At 38.4% G+C, this 16,625-nt stretch overlaps 1 protein-coding gene across 1 annotated transcript in view; it reads right to left on the reverse strand.

Moving 5' to 3' along the window:
- slc12a10.3 (solute carrier family 12 member 10, tandem duplicate 3) overlaps positions 1–622 on the reverse strand; it is a 57,315-nt gene extending 56,693 nt beyond the window's left edge. The window contains exon 1 of the mRNA XM_057332652.1: positions 263–622. Within this exon, the coding sequence (XP_057188635.1) occupies positions 263–505 (243 nt within the window). The 5' untranslated portion in view covers positions 506–622. The remainder of the gene's footprint in view (positions 1–262) is intronic.
- Positions 623–16,625: the final 16,003 nt, after the last annotated feature.

The raw sequence follows: 16,625 nt of genomic DNA on the forward strand, positions 1-16,625 counted from the left end.
AGTAAAATTGCCAGTGTAAAAAAAGGTCAAATTAACACTCACGGTGTATATATAATCCACACTCTCAAAGTGTGGATTATATAAACACTGTGAGAGTTGATTTTTTATTATACCCAAAAAGGATTTAAATGCACAATAGTATTACAATAATACTATTGTGCATTTAAATCCTTTTTGGGTATAATAAAAAATCAGTTCATTTGATTCAATGTCAATAAAATTAATAAAATATCTTTTTTCATTAAACAAAGGCTTTACTTACTGGCTTGCGCAAAACATCTAGAGATGGCCTGGTATTTTTCACACGTCCCGTCCACGTGTCCTTGGCGTAAAATTCATACTTTGGCACCGGGTCCAGTGGGTTGAAAAAAGACATTTTTTTCTTGTCCTCCTTCCCATAATCGCCCTCTCCTGTCTCCACAGTAACACCCTGAGGTGGCCCAGAGTTGGCTGAGTCACGCTTGCGTGTAATTATATTTTTTAAACGTGCAAAATAAGCGGACATTTTTTTTTTCGATTCAGTCCTTTAGATCGCTGACAGTATAATGGACAGACACTGAAAACCTCCCTTAATATTCAATAAATTTAGTGTTGCCAAGCCAATAACTGGAGTAGATATGAAGTGACTGTCCTTTGTTTTCAGGAAATGAGCAGCCTTTTATTTATACTTTAATTGAGCCTACTCAAACACACCCACACATACAGTACACACAACTGTACATATACACATCTATGCAGAAGCACCCATTATTAGGCGTACACATTTTTCCAGAACCATGACTAGCAATTCTTTGTATTGTGTTCTTAAGCTATCTTAGAAATCTTGTTTGGAAATACTCGGACTGGTTTTTCAGATCATTCTGTGGGATTTTAAAGAAGTCACATTACGTAGAGACATAGATTCCATTCAAAGGAGATTCACACACTACCAAAAACACAACACTTAGTCATTCAGGAAAACTGAATCTTTTTGAAACTGAATCCCAAAATGTATTATATTATTTAACATAGTGTTGATGTACTTTGTATTAAAGATACTTCCCAAGTAAAGTGCAGTTGTGGCCCGCCTAGGTCCCTGGTCCAGATCCACACGCCACTGTTTGATTGTGAGTATAAAAATGTATGTGGCCCGGATTGGGCCCAAAGATTATTGAATGAAGGGCTGTGGCCCAGATGTGACCCACTTTGTTAGAGTTAAAGGAGAAACTGAACTGTGAAAAAGATTTGTTCACTCAACTTGACTCATTTAAATAGTCAAAGCATCAAGATGACGCTTTTCAGATTGAGTTAAGTTACAGAGTAAATAAACAATGCTCAGTGTTCTACATCTACAACTGACTAATTCACACATCTTTAGATGAACATAAAAGTGTAAATAACAGATGAACACATTAAATCTGTCACGATTACACACAAACACCATTAACATCTTCACTTATTACAGACACCACTTTCACTTTATGTCATATGAGTACAAAAGATCTTGTTGAGATATAACTGGTTTATATTTTATAAAAAATGTTTTGTTGATGTAACCATTATGGTTTCAGTGCGTCATTTAGTTGGGTTCTTTACTCTAACATTTTTCATCTAAGACACAAATTGCTTATCATAAATCAATGGTCTCCAACGTGGTAGCCAGGCACCTGGTAGTGTGAACTTTATGAGGTGCAAGCAGGGCCATTTCTAGCTGTTTGGGGGTCCTATTCGAGATACTATTTGGGGGCCCCTATTTTTTCAAACTCTGAGGTAGAGATTCCTAACTTTTTCATATATTCTGTGATGATGCAGCAGTCTGTAAAATTTTAAGAGGAAAGCAGGCTAGAGTACATGAATAAATGCAACAGATACAGTGTGTTGTTGAAGGTAAATGAGTGATGAGCACCATATGATATGAAGGGAATATGTTTGCATATATCTTGCAGTGCATTACAAAGTGAACAACTAGCAGTCCTATGCAGGACACTTTAAATGTACAGGTTTGTTCAAATTAGTAAACTACATTGTCACAATATATATTCTAATAAATTTGGCAAGGGGAATTCAACTAACGCAGCAGATTTGTCCAGTAACCAAACCACAGTAAATAAAAATACAATAGAGCAAAGAATTGGATAATATTTCATAGCACAGTGATCATTTAAAATGCATAGTGCTATATGAATAATCCACTGCTATACTGCTACTACTACTACTACTACTACTAAAAGTAAGAATAATCAGTCTGATAATAATTGGTTTTATTTATAAAATAGTAGCACAGGTCTATGCTTGAGACACATTTATTTGAGCCTTTTTGTAAAGCAAACTCTGGATAAAGCTGACTTTATTTACATACAAACAAACAATCATAGCCCATTAGTAGCTCACATTTATCTGAGGCTAGCTGAGCTAGCCAGCATGACAAAAGTAGCAAACTAACTTGTTCAAAAGTTGGCATTATGTGTCCCCCTCCACCCACATAAAGACAAATAAAGACAGGTACTTTTAATTCTCCAAAATATAATAAAATATGAGGCTGAACTTGCAGTTTGGGGGTCCCCTGGTGGCTGCGGGGCCCTATGCAGCCGCATTGTCCGCATATAGCAAGAAACGGCTCTGGGTGCAAGCACAGGGCTCAACAAATAAAAGCATCACATGAATGATGCTCGGGACTATACCGATCGGGCGAGTGCTGCATCATCATAAAAGATTATCATTTGCATGTTTTTAAGATTTGCCAATGTAAATATATTTAAGTGCAAAAATAAGTAAAAGAGAAATCAATTTGATCCCTGTAAATTTGATGTGCGTTCTGTGCGCAGACATATTACATAAAATGCAAAGACACATATAAATTCTAAAAAAGCACATAAAAACGTATGCACTTAATTGAGTCAGATTAATTTTAATCCGACAAGAAGATATGCGCAATTAAATATGATAGAACCACATTTACTGAAAAAAATCCTCAATGCTCATCCAAGAGTTAATGTGCCTTTCCTCAATTGACGGCATAACTGGACTAACCAATGGTCCGGTCTTGTTGTACACCATCTCGAATGCTGTTCTAAAATGCTTTAGCAAAAGACTGACATGAAAGTGGTTTGGTATTGCCTCCTATAACTTATACAACTGCGTTCCTAAAGAGCATGTTTTCACCTCTGAAAGCCACATGTTTATTGTGTTCCATCTGTGCACTCTGAGCAGCAAATAATGTATGATATATAGTCTATTTAGAATCAGAATCAGAAAGAGCTTTATTGCCAAGTGTGCTTGGACACACAAGGAATTTGTCTTAGTGACAGAAGCTTCCATTGCACATACAGGTAAAAAAAAGTGACAAGACAGGTAACAAACCGTAAAAAATAAATATGTGAGAGACAGTTGGGGCTAAACGCAGCAGGAAAATGGATCTCGCGGGCCAGAGTTGAGACCCTCTGCAATACACATTTGACAAAAAGGACGATATTAGACAAAAGGACAATAGACAGTATATGGTATGTACAGATGTGCTATATACAAATTATACTGTGTTATATACAAGTTATGCAGGGGAATGTGGATAGCTGAATATTATATCAACAACATATTGTCGCTGTCGGGCGGAATCCTCATATCTCCAAAACCATTATTTTTCAGGAAGTTAAAAAAACAGCATATTTTTTGAGTTATTAAACATTGTATCATTAAAGTTGGTATTATACCTTATATTGCTATCATATACTGTTGTGTACCAACATTAACACAACATTTCCCCAAAACCATCTTTAATCGGAGATACAAGGTTTATAACTTGGGAGCAGGGAGATACGAGATTACGCTGTCATTGATAAGAATGGTACGGACACAGACATCGTTGCTGCCAGCAGTGTTCATCAAAGTCTGTGGTCGCGTTGAGCCTTTTGACAAGAGACGAGGCTTTAAGAGCTAATGAAAGCTAATGATTGTGGTTACATACATCTTCCTAAACTCTATTTTAAACGTTAGAGCTATGAGTGATGCAATACCAAAATAAAATGTTAAACAGGCTGTCTAATATAGGCGGAAATTAATCTGCACGCAAATAAAGTCGGCGGTCGCGTTGAGCCTCTTGACAAGAGAAAAGGCTTCAATTGTTAACCAAAGCTAACGACTGTGGTTACATACATCTTCCTAAACTCTATTTTAAAGGTTTAAGAACTATAAGTGATGTAATACAAAAAACGATGAGCTGACTAGGCTGTCTAATAGGCGGAAATTAGTCGAATCTGCTCGCAAACTTACCTTCGTGGCTCACGGGCTTCCTTCTGCACTGAAGCATTACAGCTATCGATTTTTAACAAAACAGACCTACTCAAATGTATCTAACCTAACTATTTTCACTCGTTATTGTCTAAAAAACTTTCAATCAGGAGACGTAATGCCGAGAAGCTCCCGCGGAGTGAAGAAGAGGTGGAGTTACGAGACTTCTCAGACAGTTGAAGCGTCCAATGGAGTTAAGAGATTTGCTCTCAAGCTATGTTCAACACTTTAGATTGGTTAATAATTTGTAAAAATAACAGACCCACATGGGGACTGACCAATAGCATCGATTTGTGAAAAAATATGAAATTGACCAAATTTGGACATAGGAGGTTTCCGCCCGACAGCGACGATATGTATAATAAATATGAGTATATAGTTGTGTATTGCACATGTTTTTATTGCACAGTAGAACATTTAACTGTTAATGAGGTAGATGGCCTGAGGGAAGAAACTTTTCCTATGTCTGGCTGTTTTGGTGCTCAGTGCTCTGCAGCAGTTCAAAGAGAAAGTGTGCGGGGTCCAGAGTGATTTTGTGAGTTATTTTACAGTTCTTGTAGATTGGGGAGGGTTGTGCCAGTGTTTCGCTCAGCTGTCCGGACTATCCGTTGTACACTGTAAAAAAATCCCTGTTAAATTACAGTAAGCAACTGGCAGCTATATTTGCCAGCACATAGCTGTAATTTTACAGCATACCTACTGTAATCTGCAACAACAGTTTATTACTGTAAAAGACATTATAATTTGCACAATATAATACTGTTATTTTAATGTTCCTGCTGTGATTTCCATTAATTGTTTATTACCAGAGGTGGGACCAAGTCATTGTTCCAAGTCCAAGTCAGGTTGCAAGTCCTGAATGTTAATGGAACTGAATCAATATCACATTTGTACCCACAAAAATCACCATTATTGTGATCAGTGTTTGCTTTAGTTGGGCTTTTGACTCTTTTATTTCAATGTTAATGAAATGTTTCAATGAATTAGTTTTCTTCGGCTGTTGTAGCTGTATTAAAATACAATCATTGGGTCAAAGCAAGCTTAGACAGAGACTCACTTCTGTTTAATGATGAACTCATTTTAAAGTTTGTCTTCTTTTGTTCACTGTCAATGTCAGTACTCTGCTACTGGAGAGATACTATGAGCTTATAAAACACAGTGAATTTATTTAGAAATGAACAAATAAAATCACAAACTGTTTAAACAGCTTAACTACTCAGACACACAAACACATCAAGAATCAGTGTATGAATCTCAACAATGGTAACAATCAACAAAAGAAAAATTCATGCTGCAATGCATGCTGGGTAACATCATAGTACAAACTCATTCATGACTCCCAGCATGCATTGCAGTTGATCTGTATTACTTTGATAATGGTCACCATTGTTGAGGTTTGTGTGATGAGTGTTGATGTCTAAGTGTGTCAGTAATATGTTCAGGTTTATTTTGTGAAAGTTCATGTGCATTTACAATTCAGAGCACTCAAACTAGTCATCAATTAATCAGTATTATTACGTTTTCATGATAAACATCATAAATGTAACTGTCATGGAACTTGTTTTTGAGCACTTCTGTCTTAGTGCACAAGTGTTCTTTCTGAAACGCTATTATACCACTGAATAAGTAACTTTACTAAAGCTGAGGATCAGGAGCCAAACTAAAGCAAACACTGATCACAATAATGGTGATTTTTGTGGGCACAAAAGTGATATTGATTCAGTTCCATTAACATTCAGGACTTGCAACCTGACTTGGATTCCCCTCTCTTGACTTGGCAACAATGACTTGGTCCCACCTCTGGTAGAAAACAATTAATGGAAATCACAGAAGGAACACTAAAATAACAGTATTATATTGTGCAAATTATAATGTCTTTTACAGTAATAAACTGTTGTTGCAGATTACAGTAGGTGTGCAATATATGTGCTGGCAAATATAGCTGCCAGTTGTTTACTGTAATTTAACAGGGAATTTTTTTACAGTGTAGTCTTTGGAGGTCAGTTTTTGCAGCTGATCCGAACCAGACAGTTATGGATGTGCAGGGGACAGATTCAATGACAGCTGAGTAGAACTGTAAGAGCAGCTCCTGTGGCAGGTTGAACTTCCTCAGCTGGCGAAGGAAGTACAGCCTCTACTGGGCCTTTTTGACAATAGAGTCAATGTGAATGTCCCACTTTAGGTCCTGTGAGATGGTGGTGCCCAGGAACCTGAATGATTCTACTGCGGCCACCAGTGTTGTGCAAATTACTTCCAAACTGTAATACAATACAGATTACTTGTTACTGTTATTTAAAAGTAATCCTTTACCTTGCAATATTACTGTCTCAGAATTTTAAAGTGAAAAAGTGAAAGTGATCTATTAGTCAGATATGGTGACCCATACCCGAAATGTGACCTCTGCTTTTAACCCATCCAGAGAGTAGTGAACACACGCACAGCAAGTGTGTACACGTACACCCGGAGCAGTGGGCAGCTATCACTGCAGCGCCCGGGGAGCAAGTAGGGGTAAGGTGCCTTGCTCAAGGGCACCTCAGTCGTTACCCGCTGGCCCTGGGAATCGAATACATAGAATACATAGAAATAACTACAGAAGTAGAACTTAACATTCTAAACTGACAAAATATTGTTGTATTTTCAAAATACAAAATACTTTTTGCCAATCAACCTCTTTATTAGACTGCCTAGGCTATACAAAAATAAATACAAAACAATACTAAGATTAAATGCATTTAAATACAAAATACTATTACAAAATAATAGTATTTTGTATTTCAAATGGATGTATTTGAAACACTGCCCATTCATGCAGTCTAATAAAAAGGTTGATTGGCAAAAAGTATTTTAGTTTGAAAATACAAAAATACTAAGATTGTGGTTAAGGTTATATTTATTGCTATATTTACTTATCTGAATGGTTTCCTATGTATTGTATATATGTTTTGTTCTGTTGAACTCAAAAGATGTATTGGGGGATTTATTAAAGAAAACTATTCTGGGTCACCTTTGATTACCATTATATTTTTTTCTGCTATGGTAGTCAATGATGCCAAAGAATTTTCAGTTGCTAACATTCTACCAAATACCTTTGTGTTCAACCGAACAAATAAATTTATACAGGTTTGGAACAACTAGAGGGTGAGTAATCCATAAAACCCTCGTCGTCAGTAAAGAATCTTGGCGTTCTATTCGATAGTAATCTGTCATTTGAGAGCCACGTCGCCAACACCTGTAAAATTGCGTTTTTCCATTTTAAGAATATATCTAAACTACGTCATATGCTGTCAATCTCAGATGCAGAGAAGTTAATTCATGCATTCATGACATCAAGACTAGATTACTGTAATGCACTGTTAGGTGGTTGCCCTGCAGGCTTATTACAAAAACTCCAATTGGTCCAAAACGCGGCAGCTCGAGTTCTTACACGTACAAAAAAGTATGAACATATTAGCCCGGTTCTGTCAACCTTGCACTGGTTACCTATAAAGCATCGCGTTAACTTTAAAATCTTGCTTATTACCTATAAAGCCTTACATGGTTTAGCTCCTCAGTACTTGAATGAACTCCTTTTGTATTACAGTCCTTCACGTGCATTACGCTCTCAGGCGTCCTGTCAGTTGGTAATACCTAGAATTTCAAAATCAAGTGCAGGTGGTAGATCCTTTTCCTATCTAGCGCCTAAACTTTGGAATAGTCTTCCCTGCACTGTCCGGGAGGCAGACACACTCTGTCAGTTTAAATCTAGACTAAAGACGCATCTTTTTAATCTTGCATACACTACTCTTCCATAATATAAATCTTCAGAGGGTTTAGGCTGCATTAGTTAGATCAACCGGAACCAAAAACACAACTGATGTACTTGTTGCATCAAAGAGTACAGAACAGTACTCTACTCTCAGCCAGTCTTGTCTCATTGTTCCAAGGTTACCACAGCGAGCAGGATGCAGTTCATGGCCTGACCTGATGGTAGAGCGGAGAATGGGAAGTGGGGACCTGACAAGAGCTGAGATGATAGAGCTGGATAAAGAAGGACGCGGTCTCTTGACACGTCTTCACCACAAAATTTCAAATGCTATTAGATTATTAATGATAATCTTAAACTATAATTTATTTTATTATTAAGTTTATTTATTTTATTTAGCCTTGTTGTGCAAGCTCTCTGGAGCTTGTGCAGAGGCAGCAGCTTTTGCCAGAGGGGAACTGGAATCCCCTGGTTGGGCCTGGGTTCTCCTGAGGTTTTTTTTCTCGATTAGAGTTTTGGGTTCCTCGCCACCGTTTGCATACTGTTTTTGCACTATCTGCCTGACCGGGGGGGCTGCTTTAGAATCTTAAAGTTTTACTTAATTAATATTGCATATAGGAATTTATTATCTGTTATATTTGACCTGTGCTTCTCTCTCCTTTATCCTAAATGTGTGCTCTCACTGAGCGTGTGTGTGTGTGCGTACTTGTCTGTGTATGTGCGTGTGTGTGTGTGTGTGTGTGTGTCTCTGTGTCTGTGTGTGTTGGTGCGTGTGCGTGTTGTGTGTGTGGAGTGTTTTGTGTGTGGGTGTGTCTGTCTTCTGTGTTTTCAACCTTTTCTTGTTTTTGCAGGTACAACTTTGATTGTTTTGCTTGTAGTCAATGTGTCTCATGTACAGCTGCTTTGTAACAATGAAAATTGTAAAAGCGCTATATAAAATAAAAAAATAAAGTTGAGTTGAGTAATCCATAACAGACTTTTCGTTTTTGGGTGGAGTGTCCCTTTAAAAAAGATCCCATGTGTGCTCGAGGCCATGCACGGAAATGGATGAGAAACGTGTTTTCTCTTCGTAAGACATGCAAAAACTTGCTTAAGAAATAAGCATGGTTAAATGTATTGCATATGTATAATGTGTACAAGCACGTCAATGTTTTACTTGTTCTATAGGCCTACTGCGTATAGCCAGTGGCAGTTCTACATTGAATTACACCCTGGGCGAGACCCCCTTCGAGCGTCCCCCCCAAAAAATACCACAAAATTCTGCACAAACAGTTATATTTTATTATAACAACACAAGTGAAAATAAAATTACATGAAATTATATGTATAGGCAAAAACAATGGAATTTTTTTTTCAATCACCAATAACTTTTTGGGTTTCAGGATTTTTTTTTACCAAAATTTGTATAAAGATGATTCTCAACTATGTACAGTTTTGTAGCAAAGCACAATATTATGGTGAAATTAGATCTCGTGTTTGTTGAGTTAAAACCGAATTATTGTTGTATAAGCATAGCAAGCATCATAGCAAAAAGGCTAACAAACTTAAGAGTTATACCCACCAATTAACACTAGCCCTTCATTCATGACATGGATACCGTAATAATCATACAGAGAGAACATAGTTGCATACATTTATCTTTTGCTCGTTTCTCCTCTTCTTTTCTTTTTTTTTGTAAATTGGGCACCTGATGGCTTTGACCTTTTCCTGTCCATCTCTGTGTTTATTTGGCACTCGACAATCAACAGATTTCCCATCCCCCAACACAAGCAGAAGTCAAGACTAAACCAATAGAGTGTTTTCAGGACACGCGTCATCAATCCGGAAGTCGGCCATGTTGGAGGCATTGAAAGTAAGCACTAATATTGAACCTAATGGAAATCGCAGAATTTGCTGGAGGAAAAATGATTCTTCTTTAGAAATAACTGTGAAAATAAAGCTCTTTAATGCAAGTCGACCACACCCCAGAATCGCTATAGCCATGTGCTGTAACATCATGTGCAGTATAATGAATTATTTTCTACTCTGAACTTCACTCACGAGTCAGCAGTATTGATTGATGACGCGTCCTGAAAACACTCTAATGGTGACCACATAATCGTTTTGTATTACCTATTTTTATTAGTCATTTCACACAGCTTCTGTGCACGGCACATTCTCAGCAAGCAGGGGCGCCAATTTGCCAATTCCCCACACAGTGAAAGGATAGATAATAGAAAACCGCTTCGCAGTGGCGGCGCAGAAGTTTTTTTTTTTTTTTTAACTGCTCGTGCCGCCCCCCATGTATCATGAAAAAATGCCGCCCCGGGCGGCTGCCCGCTTCGCCCGTGCCAAAAACCGCTACTGCGTATAGCGCTGCTCCAGTGTTGGGTGTAACTAGTTACTAAGTAATTAGTTACTGTAATTTAATTACTTTTCCCTTGAAAAGGTAAAGTAAGGGATTACTCTTAATTTTTCTATAATTTAATTACAGTTACTTTTGATGTAATTAAACTAAATACTTTGTGTAATATATGTGTGTGTAATAGTGGAATTGACATCAAAATTCAGAGTCTAACTTTAAAATCTGTGCTTTAATGTATAATTTTCACATTTGTAATACTTTGGTCAGTTAATAATACTACCTATCCTTGAATCACTTAACTAATCAAGGTTGATATAGGATATAGAAAGTAATTAGTAATAAGTAACTAAATACTTTTTGGAGAGAGTAATTTGTACAGTAATCTAATTACACTATTGAATATGTAATTAGTAACTAGTAATTAATTACTTTTTCAGAGTAACTTACCCAACACTGCGCTGCTCAAACGATGCGAGACCGGTGCAACGCGCAGCTGACACTCATTATCACTCGTGTCACTGGCCTCGCACCATTCCCTCACGGCTCTCGTCCCGCCTTCCTTGTTACATACCCCCATCGCCCCTCACAGGCCGGGGGGTACCCATGAGACTGTGCTCTACTTCCCCGGGGGCCAGTCTCGGCGGCCGCAGCACCTGGGGGTATGGACAGACGAGACGAGAGAAAAGGAGACGGAAGCACAAGGAGCCGGTTCCCCGACATACTGTCGCTCGGTCCTCAGCCAGCCGAGAGGCTCTTCCTCGTGATGCCATGTGGTGGTACTGGACACTCGGTGGACGGCTCGATCCTCCTCTGCCCCCTCACGGCCAGCGATGGCTCCTCAGGCTGAGGGCAGCCGGCAGCGAGTCCCCCGTTTCCTGCTCCTCCCCTTCACGGCGGACGGCAGCAGGCTCCGGCCCACAGCAAACGGCGACGACTCTTCCACTCCCTCCCGGATGGCCGCCACCCCACCTTGGTCCAGGAGCACGGCAGCGAGCTCTCCGTCCCACCCGAATACTCGCTACAGCACCACCGCCTCGGGCAGCCACTCGCGGAATTCCCTCGTCCGCACTGCCCGAACTCCTCAGCACCACGATCCGCCTCAGCAGCGAGGGCTCTCCGACAGCATGTCTCTCCATCCTCCCGGGTTTCAGCACCAATGTAATACAGTTCAAAGTAAGGAAGGAAGGAGGTGGGAACCGGTGAACGTTCAAACTTTTAATAAAATAAACCACAAAACGAAAGTAAAGGGCTGACAGCTACCTCATGGTCAACTGCCGGCCACACAAACAAAAATAAAACTTAACACAATGTCCAGGCCTGGTCCTCTCTCGTCCTACACTCCTGTCGCTCATCCTTTTATGCTTCCATAGCTCCTCCGTGAGAGATGAGAGACCGGTGCAACGCTCAGCTGACACTCATTATCACTCGCGTCACCGGCTTCGCACCGTTCCCTCACGGCTCTCGTCCTGCCTTCCTCGTTACAAAATGTATGCCGTTTTATGGAATATTACTACTTTAATAAAAAAATGTGAAAATACTGTTACGTTACACTGCATTTTCCCTGTAAAATTACACTTATTTTTTACAGTGTGGGCAAGTTAATGCATTATTGTCGTGTTAACTAATTAATTAACGCTTACAATTATTTAATCGTGCACTTTTACACAAGTGTAATATAAGTCATAGGGTGCAAAGATAGTGTCTGTGAAGTTTCAGCTCAAAATACACCAAATTATTTTTAATTATGCCATGCTTTAATTGCCCAGTTTTGCATGTGAGGAGAAACGTGCTGTGTTGGTGTGTCTCTTTAAGTGCAAATGAGCTGCTAGTCTCCGCCCCCTTTTCAACAGGTAACGCAGTACCTTCCCAGCCAGCAAAGACACATAGGGCCCAGATGGGTTTGATGTGGGCTGTCTTCTGGGCCTCAACCGGTTTTGTCCGCGGGTTCCATGTAGGCCCCACATGGGTTAGCCCACATGAAATCAACACTGCATAGTGTGCATACTACAGGCTGCTAAATGTAACACTGAATGTTGTAGTTAATGAGATAATGAAGTGATAACAAGCAGAATCACTGATGGACACATAAACAACAACAACACAAAGAAATAAAACACAACAACTACAACTGACTTCAGCCACAACTCCACAAACTACAGTAACATCTTAACTCATTTATATTATTGAGAATAAACAGTTTTTTTCTGTTCATGTTTTACCGAAAATAACTGGTTTGATGTCATCATTATGGTGATCAGTGTTTGTTTTAGTGGGCAGTTTGACTCTTGAGTTTTTAAGGTTAGTTTCTCTCTGACTGCTGTAGCTCATTTTATTATGGGGAGTTATGGTTATCACAAAAGCATGTGCACATTGATGATTTTAGCTGTTTTTGTGCGAGTGTAACCAGTCCTACTCGCCCCGCTCTACGCGGGCCTCGAACAGGAGACGGTCCGGATGAAAGACGGGCACTCTAACGAGGAGGCTAAAGACCGCAGTCTCTAGCATCTGTCGCTAGAGCGTCTCTGTTGGTCGGGAAGTGAGGTTTACACACTGCACAGCTCTTCACTAGCTGGCCTCCGTACGAGGTTCAAATTTATTAAGTTTTGATGAATTTACTAAATGTGTTGAAGAAATTTATGTGAGAGTGAATGTATAATGATTTCTTTTATTATACACAACTTACATGAGAAAATTTAACGTTAAATATTCACACTCAAATATCAAGATTCATGAAATTAATCTCAACAATGGTAACATGTTTTATGCTGTAATGCATCATACAAAACTCATTCGTGACTCCCAGAATGCATTGCAGCATGAAGCATTTCACCGTTGTTGAGGTTCATATGTCAATATATATATATATATCAAATATTTGCATTACCCATATATCATATAAAAGTTCAATAATCAATCAACTAAATGTTGATTGTGTACTTATTAAGCAAAGATAAAATATAAATTTCTCCTTACTTTCATGCCATAACAAACTCGGTTACAGCAGTCAGAAAAAATTAACGTTAAGAAAACTCAAGAGTCAAACTGCACAACTAAAACAAACACGGATCACCATAATGGTGACATCAAACCAGTTATTTTTATTAAAACATGAACAGAAAAAAACTCAGTTTATTCTCAATAATATAAACAAGTAAAGATGTTAATGGTGTTTGTGGGATTGTGGCTGAAGTTAGTTGTTGTGTTTTATTTCTTTCTGTTCTTGTTGTTTCTGTGTCCATCAGTGATTCTGCTCATCACTTCATTATCTCATTAACTCCAACATTCAGTGTTACATTTAGCAGCCTGTAGTATGCACACTAAGCGGTGTTGATTTCATCTGGGCTAACCCATGTGGGGCCTACATGGAACCCGCGAACAAAACCAGCTGAGGCCCAGAAGACAGCCCACATCAAACCCATCTGGGCCCCATGTGTCTTTGCTGGATGGGTAGTGATGAACATCTGCTGTTAACAAACAGAATCACTGCAGAAAAGACCAATAAAAACTACAAAAATTTTATTTACCCACAGAAACACAACAACTACAACCTGAAATACACTCCAGCTAACAAACGTTTGATATAAGAATGTTCCTTAAAGGTTTTTCATGTGTTTGAATACGTTTTAAAAACATCTTTTAATGTTTCAAGAATATTACCATCATGGTGATCAGTGTTTCCTTGAGTTGGGATCTTGACCCTTGACTGTTACTTTATTTGATCTGAAACTGCATGCTTTTAAAGTGCATTTATTATAGCAGAGAATCTAACCAGATGGTGTTGGTATGGAACTGTTGACACCACTGTGATGTTGTAATTTGATTCAGTGCTCTCGTTTGGATTGAGTGCTATGCTGTTGATCCTCAAAGAACATAAGAGCAGGGAGTTTGATTGTATTTTGATGTCTAGAAAGATTTGTGAAAAATGTATGTTTATCAGAACACATTTTAGAATCACACAGACATCAAGAATCAGTGTATGAATCTCAGCAATGGTGAGAATCAACCAACTAATTTAGTTAAACGGCTCAACTGCAATGCATGCTGGGAATTATGAATGAGTTTTGTGCTATGATGTTACCCAGCATGCATTGCAACATGAAGTTTTCGTTTGCTGATTGTTACCATTGTTGAGATTCATACGCGGATTCTTGATGTCTGTGTGTCTAAATTCATTTTATTGTTTAAATATTTATTTGTTTCAATTTTCATAAATCTTTCTAGACAGCAAAATGCAATCAAACTCCCAGATGTAATAATGTTCTTTCAGGATCAGCAGCTCAGCAATTTATTCAAATTTAAACATGATAGTAATCTCAATGACCACCAACCAACAACATTTGATTAAATTATCATTTGCATTACTAATACAAATGTACTTTAAAAGTACATAGTTAGTTCTTAAAACATAAAAAACTGACATTTTGAATATTTTAAAACATGAAAAACCTCTAAGGAACGTTCTTATCACAAACTTTTGTTAGCTGGGTTGTGTTTCTCTGAGTAAATAATTTTTTTGTAGTTTTTGTTGATATTTTCTGCAGTGATTCCTTTGTTAACAGCAGATGTTCATCACTAATGACTCAATCATCACTATAATATTAATGAAACTCAATACAAATTCTGTCAAACAGGAGCACAGAAAGGTGTTGGTTTTAGGATAAATCTGGGCCAGAATTGAAATGAACTCTTGTTTAAATTTGGGTCAGTTCTGCTTTATTTGTTTTGTTTTTGGCTGACATGCGGCATTGCTTTGGCTTGCTTGTGGCCCAAACCTGGCAAACAGGAGCGGACCACCCAAGTGCCATCATTCCATGCCATATGTGGGCCAGATGAGGGGGTATGGGGTGTAAGGTGTGGGCCAGATTTGGGCCGCAAATATTTGCTATCTGGGTCAATACAGACATACTTTCTATTATTGAACATGCGGTGTTAGGCCTGATGGAAACACAACCTCTGTTTCCAGAATATTCTCTTTTTTCCCAAACCATAATTAGCATTAAGATGAACACATTCCCTGTCCCCAGCTTGCAATGCTTATCTCAAAGTTTATGACTCCTTCCTGTCCCACCCACTATGGAGGACGAAACCTGCAAAAACAATAAATAAATGCGGTAATAATTACATAAATATGTGTATAAATCATTTAAAATACATATACATATAATTGAATGTTTGGTGAGATAAACAAATAATTTAAATAAATAAAATAAATGGTCAGGGAATTGAAAAACATAACATAAACACAAAATGTAATAACTATTACAAAACTCATAATAACTATTTTTGCTTAATCGTTTAGTTATTTTTCCCTAGCGCAACAGGCTAGTACAAGGGTGTTGATCATGCATCAGTAGGCGGGTCTTGCGTGTTTTACTGCGCATGACCATTAACTTGAGTTTGATGAATGTGTATTCTTCGTTTAGAGTAAATGCATTTTTAAACAAATTAGGACAGTGAACACCCTGTCGGTACACGATCCGGGATGCCTGCACGATCCGTTCTGCGCATGCGCATAATGACGTAGTAAACAACGTCACGGTTTCCCTACACTATTGGTATCAAGCATGAGATGAAACACTTGACGGCCAGACGGCACAACTGGCGGCATATTTTTGTAGGCTACATTGTGTTTTTCATTTAACAGTTCATGGCGGGTCTATTTTGATGTTTTAAAATGTAGCTTACGCTATCCATTACGATGTGTTTACGTGGTTGCCAATCCAAAATAATAAAGGAGTTGTTACATGAACATACACGATTTTGGTTACATGTGGAATAAAGTCTGAGTCTTGAGAGTCTGTCACTGCAAACCTTCAGTTTCCTCCATACTCCCCTTTGCGATTCATTGCTGCATGGCATTAGGCCTACTTAACTTGCTGTGTTTCGATCTGAGGTCAGTAGTATTGTCAAAGACGGTTTTTATTAAAAGCTGCTAATATTAGTTAACTTTAAATCGACTCATTTTGTATTAGTATGGGTCTATACTGTATATAGGCTAATATATCTATCTATATAATCTAAATGAGGAATAATCCCTTCAATGGTGTTTACAGAACACAATAAGGAACATAATATGCATTTCTGCCTAGACTATCTGCACTTACATGAAGAAAGAACTACAAACAAGTCTGGGGAAACGTTACAGAGTATTTCAACGCATAGTGTGCACACAGAAGTGACATGAGACCAGAGGTGGACAGTAGTGAAAGTCGCGGTACAAAGGTGCTCAAGCGTGGAACAGATCGTGCAGTGTCGTCGCTAAACAGAATTATCTAC

The sequence above is a fragment of the Triplophysa rosa genome, linkage group LG1 (genome assembly GCF_024868665.1).
Source record: "Triplophysa rosa linkage group LG1, Trosa_1v2, whole genome shotgun sequence".
NCBI classification, from domain to species: domain Eukaryota; kingdom Metazoa; phylum Chordata; class Actinopteri; order Cypriniformes; family Nemacheilidae; genus Triplophysa; species Triplophysa rosa.